The following is a 27,703-nucleotide window of genomic DNA, read 5'->3' on the forward strand; positions in this document are numbered from 1 at the left end:
CAGTGGTGTAAATAGAAGTGTGGACAGTGGTATAAATAGAAGTGTGGACAGTGGTGTAAATAGAAGTGTGGACAGTGGTGTAAATAGAAGTGTGCACAGTGGTGTATATAGAAGTGTGGACAGTGGTATAAATAGAAGTGTGGACAGTGGTGTAAATAGAAGTGTGGACAGTGGTGTATATAGAAGTGTGGACAGTGGTATAAATAGAAGTGTGGACAGTGGTGTAAATAGAAGTGTGCACAGTGGTGTAAATAGAAGTGTGGACAGTGGTGTAAATAGAAGTGTGCACAGTGGTGTAAATAGAAGTGTGGACAGTGGTGTAAATAGAAGTGTGCACAGTGGTGTAAATAGAAGTGTGCACAGTGGTGTAAATAGAAGTGTGGACAGTGGTGTAAATAGAAGTGTGCACAGTGGTGTAAATAGAAGTGTGCACAGTGGTGTAAATAGAGGGCCTGGATTGTAATACAAATCAGGCCAGCCATTGAGGACAACAATGACACCCCTGACACCTATGAATGTGTGTATGCAGTTGTATTTTTATGTAAGATGCACAAGTATGTGGTTAATTAAATAATTATAAAGAACTGCAATACTGTAACAGCACAAACTTTTATTTTTGTCATTTAATTCCACAACATATACAGCAGATTCTATAATGTTGATGTTGTAACATTTTGCCACCATACTCCCTTACTGTTATTAGAGGACTACATAATATAATAACTGTTGTAATCCCACAATAGAAAAAAAGTAAAAATCAAGTCAATGGTACTTTACAGAACAGTGTTCAGTGGATGCACAATTTAAAAAACAACAAATAAAATGAATTCCCAAAACAAGCAACACTTTGGGTCTTTGAAAAATTAACAGTGCCATAGCTACCTGGCAAATCAAGGTTTGACTTGGAAAAAAGGTCTCATTCACAACAAAATAAAAAATCTTCAGTTCAACGATACTCGTGACACATTTCAACACGTGTAGTCAAGGCCAATGTTTATTTCTCTGCTGAACCTTTATTATATTCATTTATGTATCCTAAAAGGTCAGTTTAACATGATTATTGACCCTTTTAATATTTACGGCTTAGATTCAATTCCAACCAAATTAGCAGCAACAAAAACGACCCAACACACTTTGACAATTAACCTAAGAATTACACATATATTAATCGCCAACATGGAAAATTCTAAAACCTGTGTGTTTCCATACTTTTTTGTTTACGTAGATATCCTAAAAGGAAAAAAACAAGACACAAATGATGATAATGTGTGCTAATAGCAGATTCACTGTCAGCAAACCTCTACTATGTTTGATGTGTTGTTAAGTTGTACGGCATATTGCTTCATGTTAAAGAAAGGGACATTTTCATTCACAAGCAGGCCTAAGACAAATGCAGACTTTTTTTTCCTTTCTTTTTTGCCAGCCTGGAGTAAACACAACACAATACACACATGAAAAATATGACTAAAATGTTTTAACAGTTTGTTTCACAGGAAGGAAGACAGCTTTGGAGAAGAAAATGACTGCATCTGGATCCTACTGAGATGGCAAACTTAATAGTCATAGTATAAGCGAAGAAGATAATGTTGTAAATGTGTGCTCGATCGCAAGGTACTCGAATTCAAGCTGATTAAATGTTGTTGGTACTGCTTTTGTATTTTTGTTCTTGTTAAACAATTATCTTTATCGTGAGACACAACTCACCAATTTCAACAATTGAGGATGCTTAAAAGACTGATCTATTAGTTTTTTTGCGCTCATCTGTTCTAGTATAGGCCAACCACTGATCAACAACAATATAGGAAAATATTTAAACATTTAAGGGAGATGCTGGTTTCAATCACATACAATTAGTAAGATTTAAATTCCTTAAGATGGAAGCTTGCCTGGAATGAGACTGAATGTCAATTCAAAGACAAAGGTTCACTTGTGTTTTGTGCTAAATGAAACAGCTGACAAAACTATTCTCAATTAGTCCCAAAAGAGTTCAGCATTTCAAATTTACACATGCTTTAGCAAATTGTTGAAATAACACACTCACTGCTAACTAGTGATGGCCATACAAGGCTTCATTACTGTTCTTCTAGCAGCAGGATATTATGCTGGCAGCGCTAACTGAGAATTTCGTTTTCAAAATAAAAGCCATCATTGAAATATATAAGGTAATATAGTTAGCAATTTAGTCTGTACATTTGATGTTTAATGTCCATTCCAATATTGTTCGTGTCTGTTTTGTTACAGACTAGATTGTTAGCCGTAATTGCATTAAGCATTCAACAGTTTTATAGGCTGTGGTACAAAAACAGCCTTTGACAACAAAAAAAGCCAACCTGATCAAAAATGTTGTTTGATTACTGATGTTATTGTACAGGATTTTTGATGGTATGATTGATATTTTTTTTTATCTCAAATGAGCAGTCAATTCTTTTTCAATTTATTCGTTGCCAAATACCACCTCTTAAAATAGCATGCACAGTGCAGTTAATTATTAAAAAAAAACTACAAATTACAATTGAAATGGGTGTAAACATTGAGCTGAGCTAATATGCTGCAGCTATGCTATGATTCCGTGGCTTCACCCTCTGTCCCTGCAAATTAGCATTAATGTTGCTAAGTGTATTTGCGTATCTGAGGGGTAGAAAAAGCCAAGACATTCAGTCCCTGTGTCCAAAAAATAAAATTCTGTTTCATGATAGTGTTATACAGAGTCATGATTGCATGGGAATGTCCTTATATCTACAAAGGATAGTTAAAAGATGAAATATTGATTAAAAGAAGACATATTGGTTTCCTTACCCTGTAACCTGTGTACAAGGTATGACCACAATCTATGTTTTGGCACATTTTCCATGGCAAGACTGTCGACAAATGCTAAAACCTTTATCAAATTAAGTAATTGGACCCATCTTAATGTTTTTTATGGCTTATGAGGAAATCAGCTATGTGATTTTGGTATGCTGCACAACTTTAAATCCCTTTGGAAGATTTGGTCAAATATTATAACATTGGTTCCAAGATTAAAATGGGATTTTTGCTCCAAAAGCTGTAACATTGCCAGGGGAATTAAATCAAAGCATGGACTTCAGTTACACCGGGTCCATAGACCTTTTACAGGGTAAGACAATCAATATATTACTATAGTTTGTGTTAACTGTCCCTTAATACCCAAGAAAAACAGAACATATAAAACAACATGTCATGGAACAACAGGGACTGCTGCTAATATGCATACACAGACATAGAAAATACAAAGAAAAACACACTCTAACACACACATACACACACACACACAACCCAGTTGTATTGTTTGTTTTCTTTATACTGTTGCATTTCTTTAATTGTATTTTGTTTACTTGAAAGTGCTTTACTTGTCATGTTTTATATGCACCCCAGGAAGAGTCGCTGATGCTTTGGCAAAAGCTAAAGGGAATCCAAGTAAATAACACGTCCAAATGAGGATGACAGTAACATTACACAAACCGTACTGAACGCCTTAGGCACCTGGAAGGTCGAACAAAAGTAATTTATTTGGATTGTGTTTATTTGTGTGTATATATATATAATTTATATTTATATTCATGTATATATATTATTATTATTTTTAATAAAAATACTTACTACCCAAATTAATGTCCTTAGTTTGACTTCAAGGTGCCTAAAAGTTATGCACAATACTGCACATTAATTTATAGAAAATCTACAACAGAGATCTTTCATATATCTCTCTGTAGATCTTTATACTTACAAAAAAATCTATTTTTTTGAAATGTGTAACTTGGACATCATATACTTATTATTATTATTACTATTATTTACATACACATTTAAAACACGTAATAAATAAAGATCCATCTCTTCTGGGTTCTTTAGATTAATCAATTTTGTTTGCATATTCCTTGCTTTTTTGTTGTTATGCATGAAATGATCTAACAAAGAAAAAGGTACAAATATATGGTAAAGATTGGACAGAAATACTAGATTGTAATGAGGAATTATGTTAAACCAATTACTGATGTAAATCAAACGTTTACTTATGCAGTATTTCACAAAGAGAGGAAGGACCAGCATATATGTACTACTAGGCTTCAATATCAGCAATCTCTTTTCAAATGACTGACTTCTTATTGGGAAAACATAATGAAATGGCTGATTTCCATCAGACCCCAACAAAGGCTGACATCCGGAAAGCATTTGTTTGAGAGGAGAAAAAGCTACACGATGGATAGAGAGCTTCAGGTCCATACTTTAAGACCACAGAGAGGACCCAAGTAAGAGGAGCAGAAGAAAGGATGGTCAAGGGAGGACCAGAGTGAGTATCACTCATGTGGACTAATAGGGGCATCGGGAAGGAAGGGCTAGCGTTGGGTTGGTGAAGGGACCTGATAATGGGTTGACGGTGGGATGAGGTGGGGTTCGCCAAGCTTTAGCATGCACAGTCCTGGTGGGGGGGTGTGGGCTGTTCGGTCAGCTGAGGCCCTTGTTTGGCTCCAGTGACGGCAGGGTCAGCGGCGTCCAAGCTCTCGGACATCTTTTCACAAATAATATCCACCAGCCGCTCGAACGTCTGCTTCACATTTATGTTGTCCTTGGCACTGGCCTCAAAGAACTCGAACCCTGAAACAGTGTGTTGGATCATAATGTTTTGGAGGGAGTTTGCCAAGCTAACTTGATGTAATCGGTCATTTTGTTTCCTGAAGGTAAGGTTTCCGAGCTAACCATGCTGAAACAGAGAGGTCGCAACCTTGTTGTAATCAATAAAAGCAGCTTCATGCCTGCCGTCGCCTCTTTCCCACAACGCTGCGCTGAAACAATATGCTGGGTTTTATTTCCTGTTGCTGACACTCAGAAGAAGATTGTCACTGGTGGAAACATTAAATCACCTTATATAATGGGCCAATACTGCCGTTGTAATCAACTTCTCAGTTATTAATGATTAGATAACAAATCAGTTAAGTTGTGTTATATTACTCCCATTTCAAAGTGAGTGTGTGTGAAATTTAAAAGACATATAGTTACATATATTTGGCTGTTTGTTCTAGTTTCCAAGATATGCCTATGGTATTGCAATACATTGTCTTAAAAACATAATGTCTGTGCTTCAGAATCCAAAAGTTATTTGTCTTAAATTAATGCTCATCCCTACTTGCAAAAGTGACACATATTCAGATTAGTAAGCTGAAAGCATTGGTTTAATTTTGTCTGCTTTAGCCGGGGAAAAAAAGCAGGCTCCCATTTATATTATCCACTGTTGAAGTCTGCCGCCGGTTGCCAGCACAAATAATAGTTCATAGCCAGTAGATATAATTGACCATATTTGTATTTCCTATATAATTCATTTGGGTGTCTACTGTCTAACGAAACTGTAATTTGAAGATCACACTGCCTTTAATCATTGAATGACGATGCAACATATTCTGGGGAATTAAGACAATTGTGAGTAGGTGAAAGGTATCCAGCCAACTTCCCCTGCATTCTATTTCATCCTGTCATCTCCTCTGCATGGTAGACCACATGATTCTGCTTTCTCTGAACTACAGAGAAATACAAGATAAGCCTAATTGATATTGGCTTCTACTATCATAGACTTTCATTATTTGGAGCTGAATGCTACAGTGATGTGAAATAGTATGGTCCCCCGGGAAAGTTGTCTTTAAATTCCAACCACATTAATAGATGAAAGTAACCCAATTTAACAAATCACACTAAACAATTAAACTTTAAAAGTATTTATGCAATTAAATAAACAGAAATAAAATGTCCTTATACAGAAATCGTTAGTACTCCTCTACTATTACCACCACATAAAATTGTTACATTTTGCAAAACAGGTGCAAATAATTTGAAAATAGATGGAGAGTAACTTGGGCGGGTCCGACCTCCCATAAAGATTAGGAACCCTGTCTGGTTTGATTGTAACCCCATGGTTGAGCAGTGAGACATCATATGAAGATCAAGGCCCTCAGAAGAATTGATGCTCATGATTTGAGGAGGGTTTACAAAACAAGTTATTTCATACAAAGTGGGCAACACTAGCCTGGACTAAGCTAGGGCTGGAGTATTTTGTCGCACTATGAAATGGAATTTCTATTGAGTTTTGATGAATACATGATTGCAAAGCATAATCTTTCAGTGTCATTAGTGAAATGAGTCTTCCTCAGGGAGGCCCAACCCTGTTCCTGGAGATCCACTGTCCTGTAGGTTCTCTCCAACTCAAATTTAGCACACCTGATTCTAATAATTAGCTAGATGAAACGTTAAATCAGGTTAGTCACAAATAGGGTTCCTTCCTAAATATCAATTAGTACAAACAGAGGCGTCGCTAGGATTACAATACATTCGGGGCTTATTTTATTTATTTATTTTGTTCATTTTGAGACCCAGGACTATTCATAAAAGAACCACGGCTATAGCCCCGGACACCCACGCTTAACAACGCCACTGAGTACAAATATGTAAAAAAATTTAAATCCAGACATATTTCTAGGTGGTGTACATACTTTTTCACATTACTTGATTTCAAAGGTCAGAACTGGGTATCCATTTTGGCTCCATGTGAACAGATTTGTATTGATAGGAAACACGTAGCACCTTAAATACTGATGTTCCGCGCCAGTGTAACCTAAGCATTCAGCTGCTGTTCCCGGTCGTGATCAAATGCACACAAGCAACATCAACAAAGCAATTAGAACCAAATAATACTGGTTAACCCACAACTCCAAAGATACTAACTGTCAGATAAGAAACACTGACAAAAATTGTCAGTGTTACTGAATTCACCAGACATGGTCGTGTTTTTGCAATGAGAACTTTGAGCATGGGGATGTGGCGCAAACTCACCCAGGTGTTCAGAGAGCTGCCTGCCCCGGTCCCCTGCCACCATCCTCTCGTCCTCCATGTCACATTTGTTACCCACCAGCAGGACCTGGGCATTGTCCCAGGAATATGTCTTGATCTGAGTCGACCTGCGGCAGGAATAATTAATGGGTCGGTCAATATTGGAAACTATTTCAGTGATTTGAGCAGGTGCTTGAGGTCAAAGGGACCCGATGAAGACCCAAAGGTTGAGGTGTTTCCATTTAATTAACCACATTGAGGTCAAAGGTTGAGGCGTTTCCATTTAATTAACCACACTGAGGTCAAAGGTTGAAGTGTTTCCATTTCATTAACCATACTGAGGTCAAACGGATCGCAGAGTGCATTTCTCTTTCAGTTTTAGCAACCGCTCAGAAACAGAAATTTGGTCCAATGCAGAGCAAACAAGGTTTGAATGCTTCCCATGGCAAAAACTGCATTTTGAGTTAAGGTGAGTTATTGTGTAAGTTTGCACTGGAATGAGGACAAGAGATTAGGAATGTCTGCTATGTTTCAATACATTCCCTGTTACATTCCAGAATCTTAAACTATCTGGAACAAGATCGTTGTCTCTCTTCAGACAACAAACCTTTGTCCAATCCCTACATCTGTCTTTAGGAAGACAAGGTCAACAAAGTTTGACCCCAGTTGGAACTCCTTCAGTCAGGCCTGCACCGTATCAAGGAGCACTGCTCTATTTTGCCAACCACTAGGCCATGTGACCACATTGCCGGGCAACCACTCACCAGTCCTGCACGGCGTTGAACGACTCCTCATTGGTGATGTCGTACATGAGGATGAAGCCCATGGCTCCTCGGTAGTAAGCGGTGGTGATGGTGCGATACCTCTCCTGCCCCGCCGTGTCCTGGGGGAGACACGCAGGTGTGTTTACGACAAGCGATGCGGCTAAATGGCCACCGAATCGGCAAAAAACAAACCATTATAAGAGACACACGGGTGACGACGGCACGTAACGTCAGTGACTCCCCCCCCCCCCCCCCCCATGACTTGCCAACATCTGCCCCCTTTCCTTGGCCCTTGCACAGTGGATGGTGGGTGGGTGGGGGTGGGGTGCAGATTGAGTAACGGCCTCAGCTCTAATGAACGCTCGGCGAATTAGGCCTCCCTGATACTCAACACTCCATCTCTGAGCGGTGGAGCAAAACCATCCCCGATCCCAGCACATCTGACATTAACATTTTAATCATTTCCCAGACGCGTCCATCGTGAGAAAATTACAGTAGTTGCATTCATCTTCAGATAGGTGGGTGTGACAATTGCACTGAGCAGCAGCAGGAAAGACAACCGGCTCTATGGAGCAGCTATCAGCAAAGACTGTGCTAGAAGGAAAAGAAAAAACACCCATGACAATCGCAAGCATTATCTCACAAAGGCAGTGGTGTGGTGAGAGACTCTGCTGTCCTATCTTCAAGGTTGCGGATAGGCTGTAGCTTTTCTGTTATTGTAGGCACATTCCTGCTTTATTCATGAGCAAGGCCTAGCATGTGTGTGGACTCTGAATACACACATAAACAGGGCAAAATGTGTACAGTTTATAGAACAAATGTGTTTATGTTAACGTTTTAGATCATGTTTGAATAGAACCTGCATTGCCATCTTTTTTTATTTAGTTTTTATTTGTATTTTTAAACGTTGTACTCTTGAGTGTGTTATAAGTACTGTACTGTGACAAGGATGTGGGCACATTCAGAATCACCGTCCACTGCGTTTTGATTGGCCAGCGGCCTCTCTCTTCAAAGACTGTGGCCTGGGAAATCCTGAAAACAAAACAAGCCTTTGCTTGACACACTCGATACGTACTGTACATGCCCAGATTGAACACAGAGTTCAAAAACTGATAACAACGTCCTTCATCGACACGTCTCTCAGAAAGTACTGTGTAAAAGCCTGGGATCTGTGGAACTTATCACATCTAGTGATATCATTGCCTCTGTGACCTGACCATATGTTTTTTGTTACTGTTACCAACGTGATGCTGGTCTGATAGGATCAACCGTACAGGGACAGAACTCTCACCCAGATCTGTAGTTTGATCCTCTTGTCGTTCCTGTAGATGGTCTTCACCTTGAAGTCGATTCCCACCGTGCTGACAAAGGCCGGTGTGAAGGAGTCGTCCGCGTAGCGAAACAGGAAGCTGGTCTTGCCCACACTGCTGTTTCCAATGATGAGGATCTTGAACATGTAGTCAAAGTTCTGGTCTGAGGACTCCTTCTGTCCATAAGTAGCTGTAGCTGAAGCCATCTGACAGGGCGAAGAAAGAGTTTTTCTCACCTGACTGACATTCTCCGTTGAACTTGTGAAATATCATGAATAATTGTTTTGATCAGGATCCTTGGGAAGTAATAGAGCAGTACTACAGCAACATTTAAGTAATTCAGTGGACACTCAGAGCAACTTAGCGAGTACATTTTTTTCAATACTTTACCCAGAGAGGATTCAAACCCAGGACTTTGGCATTACAAGCAGAATGCCCTCACTGAGTGTGCTACACATCAGCATTACAATATCACTATTATTACATAGTTTTCCAAAAAAGACCTATCGAAAAGCACACCTAGCACTGGAGGCCATCACGGAACTTCAGACAAACTACACTTAATCTAAAGTGACAAATTCCACATCAGCCTCCAGCCAAACACCACTAGTATAAAAAGGGAGAAAACTCATCCATCACCAAGAGCCATTCATTAGCGCTCACAAAGGCTGAGGAGTGGTGGTCATAAATAATCCACAGGCAGAAGAAACAGGCATAAAGGAACACTTAATCAGGTCCCCTTCAAAGTCACAAGATATTCTCCTCGCCGAAGAAATAGTCCAGTGACGGCTTCTCTGGCACTTCAAAGGTTCTCAGAGAAGAAAACAATTCTCAACAACACATCCTTAACTACACCATTCTAGCTTGTTTCTCAGGAGATGGGGCCATACTGTAGTTGGCTTGCGCTCAGCAGTGTATTTTGAAAGATAGAGCAGTCTTTGTTAAATACAACACGAATGACTTCCAGTGAATGTGACGGGGTCAAACAGATTGACTGCTTTGTCACTTGAACTGTCACATCCCCTGTGGTGGAACACTTCTATATCTCTGTGATTGATCGTATCCAAGCAGAAAGCTATTCTGGACAAACTTGTGGCAAAGATCATATATACACACTTCATGGGAACAGTGACTACAGTTCAACCCGTCAGGTTTGAAGGGGCTGTCTAGTTTTAGAGTGCTCTCTCTACTTAGCCAGGTCAGAACACTCAGACACCCAGAGATGAATCGTAAACTAGACAGGCCCCGGGAAACAGCATAATAAATTCTTTGACTGATCGGTTTGCATAAAACACGAGTTCACTTGTCTTAAAGAGGCACTCCGGGATCTTAATGGGGCCATATGGACAATTTTTACTATACTACTAGCATTAATACAAGCATAAATGATGAGAAGACATTTGCATTAAATGTTCTACCAAATTCTTCAGAGTGCCTGAGATATTACCCAGATATTAAACTATCTTGCCAGTCTCTCTATCTGTTTGTAGCATAACAAACGTGTAATGTTATAAATGTATTTGTTGCATAACAAAACGTGTTATGTTATACATTCATTTGTAGCATAACATACAAATTAGAAGAAAAAAGAGTTTGTACCATACAGTACCAGTCAAACGTTGGGACAACTACTCACTCAGGGGTATTTTTACTGTTCTCCACATTATAGAACAAAAGTGATGACATTCCAACTATGAAATAACATATGGAATCATGCAGCCACCAGAACTGTTAAACAGATCAAAATACATTTCATACTGTAGACTCTTCAAAGTAGCCACCCTTTGCCTTGATGACAGCTTTGCACACTCTTTTTCATTCTTTCAACCAGCTTCATGAAGTAGTCACCTGGAATAAATTTCAATGCCTTGCTAATAGTTCATTTGTGGAATTGATTTACTTCTTAATCCCTTTGAGCCAGTCAGTTGTGTTGTGAAAAGGTAGGGTTGGTATGCAAAAGACCAGCATTATTCTACAAAATGGAAAATAAAAGGAATTAACCTTGAATGAGTAGCTGTGTCCAAACGTTTGACTGGTACTGTACACACACACACCCACATGTGTACGTACAAACAGATGATCCAAGCTCAATCAACTGACAAAACGGAGGATACAAAATGAATTACAAATGGCCTCAAAGCATGTAGGTTTTGATCAAAGTTTATCCATGACATATCAGAGCAAAGTACTAAGTATGTTATAATGTGTCTCCCTATAGTCATGATGACTAAGGTTCCTCTGTGCTTCCTCTGATGATGGATAGCCACTAGCCACAGCCTAACTCGCTGGATTACTGTTGGTTTCAAATAACATGTTTTGAACTCTGGTAAGACTGATCACTAGTATCCACAACATTACGGTTGAGATGATAATGTCCCCAGACCTGACCGTATTTGCTGGATGAGCTTTATTGTGGTATGCAATCAAATGTCATTATTGAAGCCACCCTTGAGCAATGAGTCGAAATGAAATTTAAAAAAACACCATTCTAATTAACTGACAAAAATATGCATATTGCAAGATCATGACACGACGTGAAGCTGCTGGACTTCCAAGTACAAGTTCCGCTGGTCAGGACAACCAATCACACAACTTGGAATAAAAAGACCTTGAGTCATAAGGACTGGGAGTTTCATGATAGACATAGGCTCAAAATAAATCCAGCTAATACCATATACCATGTACATGTCAACCGAAAGAGGAAAGGAAGTGGAGTATCTGTGTCACCTGTGTTTAGTTTCTTTTAAATTAAAGAGCTTGACACCTTAACAGATGGCTGATGCCAGACTATGGGTTCCCACTGGAAGTTTGTTCATCCCCATTTAGTCCTTGATAATCCCAGAAAGTCAGACCTTATGAAAGCACCGTGGTTTATGAGGCAAGTTAATGAGGGGAAAAAAGGACAGTTTGCCACGGGTGCTGAAGTAAACGTCAAAAGAATCTGCAACGTGTACAGCACTATACAGTACATGGGTGCTGTTCCCGGGCGTCTCTGAGGGAATCATTTCAGTCACGCACAGTCTGCGCTCATGAGTATCGTTCGGATTAGTTTTTTTTAAAATAACATTCAAATAAGAATATTTCTGTGTATTTACAAAGGTTAGTCAACGGAGAGTATCTCTTCTCTCGCCAGCACAAGAATCAGAATACATTTTAATTGCCAACTGAACACACTCAGAACTCTCCTGGGTGTAACAGCGCTGACGGTGGCAGACAATTATAGGAACAAAGCATTTTATCTATGCGCTGCGGACGTAGGAAAATATACAAGGGGCGGTGAGCTCTTAAGATAATGTTGTGGCAGCAGTGAGTGAATGACATGGATTCACCACAGCTATTTGGTCCACCGTTCGGAGGTGGCTTGATGTGGTGAGAACAGGCTGATCGGTCTCTGTGGGACAGATGGCAGGTTGCTGAGGGCCACAGCACGGACGACGAAAGCCCCACTGGTGTCCCCCTGCTGGACAGTTTTTTTAGGAGAGGTCGGCAATGATAGTACCTGCAGCTTCCTTGCTTGGTATGAGGCCTCTGTAATGTCATGTTGTAAATTATCCACTTACAGCTTTAGGACGCTAGAATGTGCATGATATTTATAACCCCTCATGAAATCCTTTGCTTTCATACGAGTGATATACTTGAATATACTGTATATTTACAAAGCCATTGTGCTTTAAGCATAAACCCATCCCCAGATGACCCAATGTAGATAGTTTTTTGGTCTCATAGTTAGCAAAACACAACAGATGTCCTTAGCGGAAGATTTAGTGTCTGAAAATATTACTGTAATTCAAAAGATTGCCCCTAAAAAATACAACCTGTGAGGTGTACAGAACTCCAGTTACTACCGTCCTGACCTGTGAGGTGTACAGAACTCCAGTTACTACTGCCCTGACCTGTGAGCTGTACAGAACTCCAGTTACTACTGCCCTGACCTGTGAGCTGCACAGAACAGTAAAAGGTTATCTGCTGTGAAGTGACTTTGCCCAGTAATCCATCAATGTATTGATCAAAAAGAGAAGGCAATCTCCACAAACAATATGCTTAGCAGGCAGGCATTTCCTAGACAGCTCCCTGAATTCTGCTGGATGTACTGAATTAATGTAACCGAAAAAAAAATGTCTTGGACAAAGAGTAATTAAACAAAAGAGGGCCTATATAAGACCGAAACAAGTCAAATTACATTTCATGCGGTGACCTGGTGGTCCAGCGATCTGATGCATTTTTTCCTGATTAACATCGCCATGGGAATAAATCCATCATAACTAACATTCCCATGGGAAAAAATCCACCATAACTAACATTGCCATGGGAAAAAATCCACCATAACTACCATCGCCATGGGAATAAATCCACCATAACTAACATTGCCATGGGAATAAATCCATCATAACTAACATTGCCATGGGAATAAATCCATCATAACTAACATTGCCATGGGAATAAATCCATAATAACCAACATTGCCATGGGAATAAATCCATCATAACTAACATCGCAATGGGAATAAATCCATCATAACTAACATTGCCATGGGAATAAATCCATAATAACCAACATTGCCATGGGAATAAATCCATCATAACTAACATCGCAATGGGAATAAATGCATCATAACTAACATTGCCATGGGAATAAATGCATCATGACTAACATTGCCATGGGAATAAATCCATCATGACTAACATTGCCATGGGAATAAATCCATCATAACTAACATTACCATGGGAATAAAGCAATGGGAACAAATCCATCATAACTAACATATTTACAACAATATTTACCATCATATGTGTCAGTCAATCTGTACAGTAGACCTAGCAGCTAAGTCCAACAGCTCACAGTTTCCTTCATATATATATATATATATATATAATCTCAAAAAAGTGAGTACATCCTTCACATTTTATCTAATATTTAATTATATATTTTCATGTGACAACACTGAAGAAATGACACTTTGCTACAATGTAAAGTAGTGAGTGTACAGCTTGTATAACCGTGTAAATTTGCGGTCCCCTCAAAATAACACAACACACAGCCATTAATGTGAAATTACACCCCTAATTAAAAATGTCCAAATTGTGCCCAAAGTGTCAATATTTTTTGTGGCCACCATTCCAGCACTGCCTTAACCCTCTTGGGCATGGAGTTCACCAGAGCCTCACAGGTTGCCACTGGAGTCCTCTTCCACTCCTCCGTGATGACATCAGGGAGCTGGTGGATGTTAGAGACCTTGCGCTCCTCCACCTTCCATTTGAGGATGCCCCACAGATGCTCAATAGGGTTTAGGTCTGGAGACATGCTTGGCCAGTCCATCACCTTTACCCTCAGCTTCTTTAGCAAGGCAGTGGTCATCTTGGAGGTGTGTTTGGGGTCGTTATGTTGGAATACTGCCCTGCGGCCCAGTCTCCGAAGGGAGGGGATCATGCTCTGCTTCAGTATTTCACAGTACATGTTAGCATTCATGGTTCCCTCAATGAACTGTAGCTCCCCAGTGCCGGCAACACTCATGCAGCCCCAGACCATGACACTCCCACCACCATGCTTGACTGTAGGCAAGACACACCTGTCTTTGTAATATGCAAGACACAGGAGTCTTTGTACTCCTCACCTGGTTGCCCCCACACACACTTGACACCATCTGAACCAAATAAGTCTATCTTGGTCTCATCAGTCCACAGGACATGGTTCCAGTAATCCATGTCCTTAGTCTGCTGGTCTTCAGCAAACTGCTTGCGGGCTTTCTTGTGCAACATCTTTAGTTCCTTCTGGGACGACAGCCACGTTATGGTCTGAGCACTGACAGGCTGACGCCCCAAGACTTCAACCAGCAATACTGGCAGCACTCATACATCTATTTCCCAAAGACAACCTCTGGATATGACGCTGAGCATGTGCACTCAACTTCTTTGGTCGACCATGGCGAGACCTGTTCTGGGTGGAACCTGTCCTGTTAAACCGCTGTATGGTCTTGGCCACCGTGCTGCAGCTCAGTTTCAGGGTCTTGGCAATCTTCTTATAGCCTAGGCCATCTTTATGTAGAGCAACAATTCTTTTTTCAGATCCTCAGAGAGTTCTTTGCCATGAGGTGCCATGTTGAACTTTCAGTGACCAGTATCAGGGAGTGTGAGAGCGATAACACCAAATATAACACACCTGCTCCCCATTCACACCTGAGACCTTATAACACTAACGAGTCACATGACACTGGGGAGGGAAAATGGCTAATTGGGCCCAATTTTGACATTTTCACTTAGGGGTGTACTCAATTTTGTTGCCAGCAGTTTAGACATTAATGGCTGTGTTTGAGTAATTTTGAGGGGACAGCAAATTTACACTGTTATACAAGCTGTACACTCACAACTTTACATTATAGCAAAGTGTAATTTGATATAATTAAATATTTGCAAAAATGTGAAGGGTGTACTCACTTTAGTGATATATTATATATGTATAAATATACTGTAGTATAGTTTATCTACTTTCCTGCTTTCAAATTATGAGTATTTAAAATGGTCCCAATCAAACAGGCAAAAATGCTGAACTCACTCAATCTGTTTTTTTTGTTAGCTGTCAAATTAACTATAACCTGCATTTCTTGTAAAGACTGACAATTGATGAAACAATGTAGATTCATCAAAAAATGCAATGGGAAAATATACATTACAGACTGGACGGTTTGAATGCTGAATGTTGACTGGTAGCCTATCACACAAATACCCAGACCGCCCCTTTCTGATATGGTCCTAAACACGTTGTTTTTCCATCTTTGTGGGGACCAGGAAAAGTATGCCCTATTCGCTCTATGCCCTAAATTCAATAACCTAACCAAACCTTAAAGCATAACCCAACCTAACACCTAGTGAACCGAAAGATTAATAAACCCAAATTCTTACACTAACCCCAAATTTAAGATTTACCCTTAACTAAGCATTTTTCATATTGGGGAACCGGTAAACATAACCCTGCGGGTAGGGTTACTGCGGGGTCCTCTGGCTCTACATGTATATTAAAAAAAGATCCCAAGATCAGGCACACATCATGATCATGGTAGTGTGTGCTATCAAAGCCGTGGTTTTACAATGACCAAACGGATATAAATAGCCAGACCGGCTACTTTTCAGCCTGTTAAGACCAAATCAAGATGAACACCAGTGGAGGGTATTCACAGCGCAGTGGATACCCCAAAAGGCCTGTCAAATTCACATGCATTATACAATGTTTCCTTAATGTAAGAATTCTCTCACGCTACAAATTTGGGATACAGATATATCACGCGCGAACCAGATAGGCTAGATAACCGCTGGCCTATTTAAGGAATTTCGACAGGTTATTTTGCTCCATTGATGCTGTGGTTATTCGAGGTTTGACATTTCAAATATTAAGGTTTACTTCTAAGCAACCCTAATGAAATATTTTATGCATGTACAGTAGTACCGCAATTATATTTCTCTCTTAAGCAAGCATCTTATGTCAAATGAAGGTTATTGTTTTTCCTCATTTATTTTATATGTTGCCGCATTACCATATAACATCCCCAACAAATGTATATCTACACTAACTAGGCCATTAACTAGGTGAAGAAAAACGTAATTTACATACCTTTAAATGTTTGTTTTAGCCCCTACTACACCGATGCACCACCGCGTTTCGCATCTGCAGAAACACCAACGTCATTTGATTGACAGTTGACGACCAGGGTGGGCGGGCCACGACGTTGGTATCGTTTGATTGAAATTTCAAGCCACTAATCCTAGGCCACGCTCACAGAAACGTCCTTAAATATTCAACATGCGATGAACCAAGAGGTATTTATTATTTATCCCCCTACCTTCAGCTTCTCTATAATTGATTTCTAAGAGTTTTAGAGAATGATAAATCGAGTGACCACAATCCCCAACAACTGCAAGCTAAGCATATGATTGTCCCTCTTAATTTTTTGTATAGTAAAGTGCGTAATGTAAATAAATATGACATTTAGTTTGGGACCAAGTATGGCTTTTATTTTGAAACTGTAGTGTCAACCACATAAAGTATTGGCAAGCACTGCACTTTTCATTTTGTTGTAGTGGATATGGATGACTGTGATGAGGATGACAAACAGCCTCTCCCCTTCTCGTTATTCTGGGCAGTGATGAGGAGACTGGCAGCGAGTAGCGTCTGAATGGATGACGAGCACAGTGAGCACCTAACTCTCCAATCTCCTGAGTGCCTCATATTTTGGCCATTAAGGTCATTTGCACACACAATTAGGGGGAACACATGGAAAATGAAACTGCCGAATTGTACAAGCAATTGACCTCATGCTCACTCAACCCGTTGCTAAATCACTGGCTTAAGACCTAGATGTAAACACTTACAGGTGCTATGCCCAGGACAATTTCCCCTTTTTGACCCTGAGTAGGGAAAGAGAAACTGTAAGCCATGGCTCAGTAATCTTTAAATGGCTATTAGAAACTTTGAACATAAGAAGAGGACCTGTTACATTTCGATTTGGCAACCTCACTGGCAGGGACAACTCCTGGCTGCCACAGCCTACTAATATTTTATTTGTGGCTTCCCCTGGAATGCATAATGCATAAGATACACAATGCAAAACACACATCAGAGTTCTTACTTGCAGGCTACCCCTCAACAATGCAACAAGAACAACAATAGAACACACAAAACAAGTGGTAGCAATCAAAGAGTCCGCTACACAAAGTAAACATGTACAAGTGTGTCTGCGTACGTGTGTCTGTCTGTGCGTCTGAGCGAGCATTGTCTCACTGCCCTTTTGTGGCAGGCTGAGCACACACAGTGTAGGCGGGCAGACAGGTCAAGTATTAAGCAATCCGACGGATTTCAAGGTAGGTCTCCGAGCCTCTTAGCATGAGATCCAGTGCGTTGGCAGAGACCCTGTGTTGACTGATGGTGTGTGGGCAGAGTAAGGCTTGGGCGTGAGGGGTCCCCATACACTGCCGGCCCTTTGACAGCCATCATAGATGTCCTGGATGGGTTGGAGCACAGCATCTGATGGCCTGGGCTACATGCTACAGCACCCGACGGCCTGGGCTACATGCTACAGCACCCGACGGCCTGGGCTACATGCTACAGCACCCGATGACCTGGGCTACATGCTACAGCACCCGATGACCTGGGCTACATGCTACAGCACCCGACAGCCTGGGCTACAGGTTAAATGCTCCGCGACCACTGAAGGGACCTGCGGCACGTTACATGCTAGGTGCCAAAGTAGCCGGTCAAAACACTCCAGATGACGTGGCAAAGGTATTTTAAGAGGACACCGGGTTGGCATGGGAGATTTCTTTAGTCACCTCCGGGAGTAGAGTTGCTGTAGCACCCTCTTATCAACACCGGTGGCATTTAGGGATCTGGGCACATCCTCGGCTATGTGGACCTAGGGGAACTTAAAACTGCTGAATGTCCGTGCTGCAGCCATCCGCCGTTTCCTGGAGTCAACCACTTTGTTTTGGTGACGTCACACCGGAGAGGCGCTGGCGTCATCCTCTCACCTCCTCCCTGTAGACTGGTTCCTTGCTGTTGGTCATCAGGGTTACGGTCGTGGTGTTGCCAACACGCTTGACGACGTGGTGTCATTCACAGATGCCACGGTCAGCGTGGTGCTTCAGTTTCATGGGGCTTCAGTTTCGTGAGTCTGTGAGCAGGAGGTACTGTTGCCTCTCCTGACAGGCTGAGGTCTGCCTCTCAGAAAGTCCGGTATCACGTTTCACCGGGTGGTGTTCAGGCCCGGTATGCTGTGCTCAGTGATGCGTTTGGAGGGAACGGTGCTGAATGCTGAACTGTAGTCAACGAACGTCAATCTCACGTAGGTGTTCTTCTCCAGTTGCGGGAATTGGCGTCTTCTGTCGATCTGTTGGGGGTGCTCAGCAAAATGCAGTGGGTCCAGTGATGGTGGGAATCTTCCTTTGATATATTTTCCAGGGGTTACTTTGGTTCGCTTGGGGACTGGGATAATGCCAGTCCCCTTGAAAAAAGGGTGAAGTACAACTTGAGACAGGGACTGGGTTGAAGATGTTTTGCCACACGATGGCGCAATACTCCATAAATTAACAGGTCGTCTAGATGGAGAGTCAAATGGGCTCTCTTAAATCTAATAGGCAGATTTAAAATATGGCATCTCAATAATAATTGAGCTGGCAAGTGTTAAAGCCAAGTTTATAGAACTAATTATATTTTATCTCAGGCAATAGGGCAGCAATCTTCCTTTCTCGCTTCATGGACCCACAGCTATTCCATGTATTTGATCTATTCCAGAGCTAGCTAACCAGCTTAGACTAGTCAGCCTACCACCATGCCCTTGATTAGTGAATTTGGTATGCCATTTCTGTGCGGTTCTGGGATGCAAACCCACTTTCGAATGTCTGGGGTCCAGGGAGGAGAGGTTGAATCCCTCGCCTGCGGGTCCCTACAAGTCATTTACTCCCAGCACTAGGTGGCAATAGCTGCATTATTCCTGGGCTCTTTACATCAGCCGGAAGAGAGGGGTAGCATATTTGGTTTACATCATGTGTTGACGAGGAAGTGTCATTGGCAGTTGTCATTCAGGTACATTATTCAACATTACTTTTACAGTTCTACCTCAAGTAGTTTGCCGTTGTCAGCTAAATTTAAATATCCGATACGTTCGACTTTCTCGATAACGTCAACAAACAATTGATTAACGCGTGTTACGTTTTTGGCCGGCAGGTGCCTTGGTTTGCTAGCTAATGCGTTGGAAGCAGTATACAGCTGGTACCCTGCGAGTCAAGCATGGTGATTCCTCGGGGTAGAGACTTTCTTGTGCGGATTTCATTTTATTGGAAACCCCTTTTGCAAGGAAGATTGCTTTTATTAACAAACACTCTCAGTGGAGGTGTTATGCTGTCTCTCGGAGATATCATACAGCAGACCAGGGAGAAAATGAAAGATCCTGAAAAAATTCGAGACTGGACCCGTACCGGTAAGAGTTTTTTAATTTTTTTTATATATATTTTTTAATCAGTTTAAGTAACTTTATTTCTAATGACATATTCTCCAGCATCATGTAATATTCATGAACAATAACAATTCTCCTCCCAAATCGTGAAATTTTATGTCTTAGAATACTGTAGCGACCCTGTGTTCATTTAAAGTTCTAAGTTGGTCAGTTATGCTTCATTAGGGGGCGGGGCCTGACAGTTAGGTGGGGCTGTTTTACCTGGTGGGATGTCCCGCAGTGAGGAGGGCATCTCTGGGGGCTTGGGGACAGCAGGGGCGGGTCCAGGGGTCTCAGGCCATAGCTTATATAAGGTGGGGTTTTGGGAAGCTCTCGCTCTCTTGTGGCTCCACTCCTGTGTGTGATAGAGAACCGTGACATGTGTACTTGTCTTAGCTAGCTACAGATCTAGGAGAGTTTGTCAAGAGCCTGTGTGTTAACAGGTATTGTTGGGCGTAGACAGTGGCCACACAGCTGTCTTGTTAGGGTTAATAAATTCTACCCGGTGTCCTTTACCTCTGACTCCGACTCCTGATTTAGCATCCCGGCCAGGGGTGTTACAATACCATCAGTGTCCTTTACCAACCATACATTTCTTTTGCACCTTCCCAGTATCACAACAGGTATTAGTTTGTCATACTGTACTACTAATCTTTAGAGTTTAAGCTGGAAAAGTATAGTCAATTTGCACAAAATCAATGTACACACAGAACACACCTAAAAGTATACACAGGCAGGAGGAACACAGTTCCAAACATATGTTTTTTTGAACAAGCTTTTGTGAATCTCAATTAAGACTTAATTATACAAAACAATCAAGTTAGGAATATTAAGAAGAAACAAGCGCTTTCAACTCAATGGAACACATGCAAAAAAAAAGCAGACAAAAAATTGTCCATGTACATTATACACACAAATAGTCCAGTAAGAGTTTTCTATGAATGATAATGATTGAGAAGCACGTATATCACCTTCTTCAAGGCACTTTTGTCAATTTTATTATTTTTGTTCTCCCTAGGACACATGTTTGGAGTGGGTTGCTCAATGGGACCTGTCCTTCACTACTGGTATGGTTGGCTGGACAAAATATTCCTTGGGAAAGCCTTGCACACTGTAGGCAAAAAAGTGCTAGTGGACCAGCTGGTTTGTTCACCAATCCTTGGAGCATGGTACTTTTTAGGTGAGAATGAAATGCAGTGCTGTCTTCATGCTTAGTACATTCATGCTTATTTCCTGTTTCAAAAAAAGTACAGGAACATTGCTTGTTCTTTTGGAATCAATTAAAAGTAGCATTAACCGGCCTTGTGCTGTCTACTCTCATGAAGATAACAGCTAATAACATTATAATATGCAATAAGAAAATACAAGAATCAACTTCCCAGATGTCAAAGTAATACAAGGCGTTTGTAACACCAAGCTGAGAGGCGCAGTCAGGGTTTTCAAGATCGTCAGGCCTGTAAACTAAAGTTTGCTGGTTCTAATCCTCAAGTCGACAAAGTGATAAACCTTGTTGTCTTGATCCTAAGACAATTAACCCTAATTACTCCCAGGTTGTTGCTGTAAATAAGATTGTTGTTAGCATGCTTAGCTGATATAAAATATGAATCACTAACCACTCAAATGACGTCTGAGCCAGCCAAGGTCACCAGGTGAGTGAGTGTAACTTAAGAATGCTTGGATTCACGTGACTTCCTGGTTGGAAAAAAACAAAATGGATTGACAGCGATGTCTAGGAGGAAGGCTTTCCACAATCTCAGACTCTCTGAATGTTTCGTGTTGTTGCAATGATTTTTCCTGGATAGAAAATATATGATGAAAGTAGGAAGGGGGGAGAAAGGCGAGGCCGGCAAATAGATGTACAATAAAAAAAACAAGAGTCGTGTTGGTCTGTTGCTGTTTTCACATTGGGTTTGGAAAATGCCTTGTTTGAAAGGGTGTGTGTGTGTGTGGAATCAAAGGTCAATTGCATTAAGATGCTAGTGAGCTGAGAAGATGGTCTGTGTACGGCACTATTGCGTCAGCAGATGGTAGATTGTGTTAAAGGTTGCCTTGGCTTTATGGCAACATGCGTAGCGAACCCTCAATATGACCATTCAGTGTTATCTTTCTGTTTCATTGTTACACCAACTTTGCACCACATTTAGTAGATATCACAGACTTTCATAAATGCATCCTTCACCTTTGGCTATTGCAGGCATGGGGGTTATGGAGGGACACGGCCTCTCTAAAGGTGCTCTGGAATTCAAAGACAAGTTCTGGGAGTTCTACAAGGTAGCCTAAACACTACGGTTTTGTATGATGTAGAATGTGTTCACTGTTTAATTATGCCACCATAGAATGTTATTTGAATACCGCTGCTATGTGCCCTTCGGCAGTCCTGTCGTCTGAACTAATTGGGACTTTGTATTTGCCGTACGGTTAGAATCTGTCCCGATGCTCTTTCAGCAAACAGCTGTTCGCAGTCGTTCCCCATCGTCTCTGTCGATAGAGGATTAGTGCCCCGAAATGTGTAGCAGAAGTAATGTGTATCTGCGATGTCACTTGGGGGCGACAGAGGGCTCGTTTCACAGAGATGACCTGCTGTTTGTAATCACGTGTAATTTTAACCGTTTGCCTGATCTCATCGTAGGCTGACTGGTGCGTCTGGCCTGCTGCACAACTGATCAACTTCTATTTTCTGTCACCCCAACACCGTGTCCTGTATGTGAACACTGTGACCCTGGGCTGGGACACCTACCTCTCTTACCTCAAACACAGGGTGAGTTAGACAGTCGCAGTAAGATATTGCGATCAATAAGGGAAACGTTGCCTCCTTACTGACTTTCCTGTCAAATACACATAACTACAATATACACTGATCAGCCGTAACATTATGACCACCTGCCTAATATTGCGTAGGTCCCCCCTTTTGCCGCCAAAACAGCCCTGACCCGTCGAGGCGTGGACTCCACAGTAGACCTCTGAAGGTGTGCTGTGGTATCTGGCACCAAGACGTTAGCAGCAGATCCTTTAAGTCCTGGAAGCTGCGAGGTGTTCACTTGCTGCCTAATATATCCCACCCACTGACATGTGCCATGATAACGAGATCATCAGTGTTATTCAATTCACCTGTCAGTGGTCATTATGTTATGGCTGATCGGTGTACACAGTGTTCCAGTATGTTTTTTTTCCATTTAATTAAATGCCATTTGTCTGTTGACAGGAAGATGATCACTTGGGAGATGATGAAATCACTGAGGTGACCCCAGAGGCAATTGGACCGATTGTTCCATCTCAAAGGATTGAGAAGGTTTAGCACTGGACTCTAAAGAGTTTAAGATCAGTGTTTCATTCTTGGAACAGTTTTTCTTTTTTTTTTTTTAAGCACTGCAAATGTATAAAAACAGTATGAATATTTAATGTATATTTTTTGTATGTATTGCATATTGTCATTTACATTTGTTTTTACTACAAATCTTGCCTTAAATGGGATTTACTAGCCCGCTGACTATTTCTTTTGTCAGAATATCAAATTGGAAGAAACATTTGCATAATGAAAAATGTTTTTCCATGTTCTACATTTTACTGCTAAATTATTAGTTTGGTGACCTCATGTGCTACAGCAATGTAGAATTTCAGCAGCTTAAAAACTATTGAAAATGATTAAAACAATGACTGTTAAATAGAGGCCCTTATTTTGAAAAGATTCAGAAAATCAACATTTAAAAGAAGGGTTTTGGTGTTTTTAAATTTTTTTATATTTGGATATTTTATGGCAGATGAGTTGGAATATTATATATGTTAAATGATGCATATCAATAAGATTTTGTAATTTATATGTGAAACAATGAATAATGTGTTAATAATACTACATTAACATTTTGTTGTCAGACCAGATTTGTTTCTGGTCAGGGACAGGGATCAATGTAATGGAAAAACTAAAATGTTTTGATAAAATCAATATACAGTTGTCCAGTAAGGTATTGTCCACACTGAGAATCTAAAACACGCAGGACTCTGTTTACATGCATGTCGTCTGCATTATCCAGAGCGATGATAACAAAGTGAATGGATAATTTTTTTTTTATACATTTCACGTGTGTCTACCAAGTCAGCTAACACAGGTCTTTGGTAAGTGTTTCCTCTAATGACTGCAATTGGGTAATGCAAAGGAGGGCTGTTTCATTGTGGTTACTGTTTAAAAAGTCTGTTACGGTAGAAAGTGCCTTGCAAAACTATTCACATGATTCATCTATCCATACTACTCAATTTCCAATGGTACATTAAAATGTTCTGATTGATATTTTAATTTAAAACACTAACTGAAATATTATACGGTGATATGAGTTATGTGTTTAGAATATTTGTTAGGAAACATTTTTGCATTAGTGTTCCTGTGCATATTAATACTTGGTAGAGCTACCTCTTTCTGTAATAACAGCTATAAGTCTTTGGGGTAATTATGTGCCAGCTTTTGGCCCGTTCTTGGTAGATTTTCTACAGGTTTAGGTCTGTTTAAAAATGAACATTCAAATGATGCCACAGATTCTCAATGGACTTGAGATGAGGACTTTAACCTTAGGACACTCCAATGTTGCTTTGGCCTTGTGCTTAGGATCATTGCATTTCTATTTGTCCTCCCAAGCTTCAGTTTTTTGCAGCTTGAGCTAGATTGTCTTTCAGCATTTCCCTGTACATTGCTCCATCCACACTTCTGAAAAATGTAACATGATCAACAGTCCCTGTTGATGAGAAACACCACCACAGCATGATGTGGTCACCAACATACCTCACTCTAGGCTGGTGTGTCTTGAGGCATTGAGGTATTAGGTTTATACTACACATAGTACTTTGAGTTTTGGCCAACCTTTTCCCAAATTACAGCTGGGTAACTCTTAAGTTTTTGGGCAAACTCCAGATGTGCTTTCAGATAGGTACTTTTTAAGTAACAACTTAATTTGTGTCATCCTCCTATACTGGTCAGTGTTGTGCAGAACTCTTGATAGGGTTGACTGGTGCCCCATTACTCTACTACCCGGAGAACTCTGTGGCTTAAATCTATTTATATTATTATATATTAATATTGATTTATTATTCTTAAACATATTTCCCATATTGGGTTTGAGTATTTTAAATTAAAATATCAAAGACAATTACGTTAAGGTACATTTCCATTTGTAATTCTGTGATAGAATTGGTTAGGTGTCTGAATACTTTTGGAAAACACTGTAGTTGATGAAACAAAATAGGTATTCAAGTTATGTTGTGAATTGGTGTTTTAAGGATATTCATTGTATTGCTGAACTGATCCCACTTTAATGTGTTTAGATAGCAGGCTCCTACCAAACTCCCTCAGCTCTGTGTGCAGCCAGCTTTATTATTAAGCAAACATTGCAAACAAGTTCAAACAGTGATTTGCCAGGTCCAGTCATTGTATGTGCACTGAATTAAAGAACCACACCTCCCTGAATATTCACGAACATCCTGCTTTCAAGGATGTAATAATGTAGGTAGGCTGTTCAATTGAAAGTCACTTCTTTACCTCTAGAACAACATGACGAGAGCAATGATTGTCACTATATTTATCTTGTTTATTCCTGTAGCTGTCTTTCAAGGTAAGTCAAAACATTTTGTTCATAAAAAACGATTTTCTTTGAGAATAATTTACCTTGACTGTACAGAGGAGTCAGCGTTATGTGGAAAAATATGCAAAACAGATAACTGTGAAACCAAGAAATCCAAATGTTTAGGCAATGGGTTCATTTATCGTGCATGTATTAACAGGATTTCTGTGGTCATAGAATATTAAATCGCTAATTAAGGAAGCTGTTGAGAAAAACAATGGGCCAGGGGTGTACCTCAAGCAAATAAGTTTAAGGGGGGGTTAAAGTTGTTAGTTAGTTGGTGATATAGTGTCACCATCAGCTTACATAATATGCCAAATATCTGATGTTTTGTTTTTCATTAGGAAAACAGAAGCGAGATGGGCTTTTTGACACCAGGTTAACCTGTAACTTGGTTGACCCAGTTGTGCTACTCTAATGTTAATCTCAGCAACCACTTCTGAGCCAAATGTTGCTTGTGTGCTGACAGGAGCCATGACAAATAAATGCATACGAGCTTTTTGGCCTAAAGTGTTTTACCACAAATAAATTGTCTCAAAACACTGGATGTCACTATTGTAATCCTATTCATTTGATTTTTTGTTATTATTTTTGCTTTATATGTTTCTAAATTATTGCATAGGTGTTGCATGCCAGGGCACAAGCATTTCATTGTTCAGAATGATGCATGTCATTGAGGGCACTTGACCAACACAAAGACTTTGACTGTTATCAAGGATGTATCAAATGTATTGATTAAATCTCTGCACACCTGTTGAAAAATCAACTAACAACACCCTTCTGACTCACCAGAAAATATGACAAATACACCAACAAAGACTACCAGCCCGTTCATCGAGCCGGTCAGCACCACAGCGGTCCCATCCTCATTAACCAGTACAGCAAATGTGTTCGTCACTAACAGACCTAATACAGATTCTACTGAGACAACTGCCGTTCCAAAGGAATCGACCTCCACATTTACAACTGAGCCTTCCCAATCTCAGCCCGTGCCAGAACCCTCTGCCAACGCCACCAGTCCGATGACAAATAATCACACATTGACTGGAACAGCTCCTGGTGATTCCACATCCTCCAACCTCTTGTCCGCTCTGTTGCCAAAATCTGATTTTACTGTGGGGACAATGAGTTTAAACACAGGTGTGTTTCAGATTCAAGTAATATTACTAGTTGTTTAATCAATGAAATGACTTGCTTGATTTTGAAAGCAAACTGTTACCAAAGGATACATGTTCTTAATGAAAATAACGTATTCCTGTTTCCTATGCTAGTGGCATAATACACTCTTGACATTTATAACATAACCAATTTAATATAATATTATTAATCTTTAGCTTTACAAAGTGATGGGAGACCTGATTTATCAAGAAGCCCCGGCCTGGTAGCTGTCCTCTGCATTTTCTGCATCTGTCTGTGTCTTCTGCTTGTTATTGGCATTGCAAAACTAATTAGTTTGAGGCATTCAAAGTTTCAGAGGCTTGAAGATGTGCCAATGGTGAGTTGAATTTTCAACACAATGTAGTGCTTAAAGTTCAAAGTAAATGACATTCATTTGTGGAAGTGGACAGTTATAAACCAAATTTCATCACAGAATTTAAAATTCTATATTACAATTCACAAAATTAATTCTATATAAATCTAGTTTCCTTTTTTCATGTGCTATGCCTTAAACACCAATCATTGTCACTATAACTCAATGTGCTTAGAGGGTGGACACACAGTATTTGGATATGAATGTATTCTAATTTCTTTTTATTCCTATTTTCAGGGCAAAATCAATGAAGGGTCTCCATTTGCCCATTACCCTACAAAACAATACTGAAAGATAATATGCATCATTGGACACTATTTACATGGAGGTTGGTCAGCAGCATGCTGAAGTCAATGTCTGGACCAAAGTGAAGTGATGTGCCTTTTATTCCTAGGCAGATGACATGCCAAGAACCGGACCATGACGGCATTTACTCAGCGATCCCCATTCTGATCTTTTAAAATCACACCAGATGTTATTTCTCACATGCTTGGTTGAAAAAAGGCGTAGACGGTCATTGGAATGCTTACTTGAGGGACCTTTTACAAAAATGCAGATGAAGAGAATACAAATTAAAATATAATAAAGTAGTGATGCAATGGTAACACATGGGAATATAAATTGTTAAAAGACAAAATGATATGAATAAAAATACCTTGGTGATTCACAAAGATTAGTGTACC

The 27,703-nt window shown here is 40.3% G+C and overlaps 2 protein-coding genes and 1 long non-coding RNA gene across 6 annotated transcripts; 2 read left to right on the forward strand and 1 right to left on the reverse strand.

Moving 5' to 3' along the window:
- Positions 1-590: 590 nt before the first annotated feature.
- rab3ab (RAB3A, member RAS oncogene family, b) lies at positions 591-16,595 on the reverse strand. Of its 2 annotated transcripts, none has more exons than XM_010897511.5 (5): positions 16,511-16,595; positions 8,890-9,114; positions 7,599-7,717; positions 6,838-6,962; positions 591-4,614 (listed from the first exon to the last, which is right to left on the reverse strand). In XM_010897511.5, exons 2-5 carry the CDS (start codon positions 9,112-9,114, stop codon positions 4,424-4,426), a joined length of 660 nt encoding a protein of 219 aa, XP_010895813.3. In that variant the 5' UTR covers positions 16,511-16,595; the 3' UTR covers positions 591-4,423. The 2 variants fall into 2 exon arrangements, with proteins under 2 accessions (XP_010895813.3, XP_028977347.1); XM_029121514.2 differs by lacking the exon at positions 16,511-16,595 and adding an exon at positions 9,572-9,823.
- Positions 16,596-17,419: 824 nt separating this feature from the next.
- LOC105026202 (mpv17-like protein 2) lies at positions 17,420-23,280 on the forward strand. Of its 3 annotated transcripts, none has more exons than XM_020049215.3 (6): positions 17,420-18,737; positions 19,619-19,871; positions 20,905-21,066; positions 22,081-22,157; positions 22,516-22,644; positions 23,089-23,280. In XM_020049215.3, exons 2-6 carry the CDS (start codon positions 19,682-19,684, stop codon positions 23,179-23,181), a joined length of 651 nt encoding a protein of 216 aa, XP_019904774.2. In that variant the 5' UTR covers positions 17,420-18,737; positions 19,619-19,681; the 3' UTR covers positions 23,182-23,280. The 3 variants fall into 3 exon arrangements, with proteins under 3 accessions (XP_019904774.2, XP_010895812.2, XP_034149623.1); XM_010897510.3 differs by lacking the exon at positions 17,420-18,737 and adding an exon at positions 19,112-19,477; XM_034293732.1 differs by lacking the exon at positions 17,420-18,737 and having other exon boundaries at positions 19,112-19,871.
- Positions 23,281-25,014: 1,734 nt separating this feature from the next.
- Positions 25,015-27,703, forward strand: LOC105026201. Its single transcript, XR_829178.3, has 4 exons — positions 25,015-25,480; positions 26,282-26,629; positions 26,824-26,984; positions 27,258-27,703. It is a non-coding gene; the product is annotated as an uncharacterized LOC105026201 (long non-coding RNA).

Source organism: Esox lucius, chromosome 8 (assembly GCF_011004845.1).
Source record: "Esox lucius isolate fEsoLuc1 chromosome 8, fEsoLuc1.pri, whole genome shotgun sequence".
Lineage (NCBI taxonomy): Eukaryota > Metazoa > Chordata > Actinopteri > Esociformes > Esocidae > Esox > Esox lucius.

What these genes read in the sequence shown, in the direction of transcription:
- rab3ab (XM_010897511.5), bottom strand. Translation starts at nt 9,114, where the DNA reads ATGGCTTCAGCTACAGCTACTTATGGACAGAAGGAGTCCTCAGACCAG. An exon ending in GGATCAAACTACAGATCTGG is followed by an intron (nt 7,718 to 8,889) that starts GTGAGAGTTCTG and finishes TGTCTCCCCCAG; the next exon opens with GACACGGCGGGGCAGGAGAG. An exon ending in TTCAACGCCGTGCAGGACTG is followed by an intron (nt 6,963 to 7,598) that starts GTGAGTGGTTGC and finishes TTCCTGCCGCAG; the next exon opens with GTCGACTCAGATCAAGACAT.
- LOC105026202 (XM_020049215.3), top strand. Translation starts at nt 19,682, where the DNA reads ATGGTGATTCCTCGGGGTAGAGACTTTCTTGTGCGGATTTCATTTTAT. An exon ending in AGTTCTGGGAGTTCTACAAG is followed by an intron (nt 22,158 to 22,515) that starts GTAGCCTAAACA and finishes ATCTCATCGTAG; the next exon opens with GCTGACTGGTGCGTCTGGCC. An exon ending in TCTCTTACCTCAAACACAGG is followed by an intron (nt 22,645 to 23,088) that starts GTGAGTTAGACA and finishes GTCTGTTGACAG; the next exon opens with GAAGATGATCACTTGGGAGA.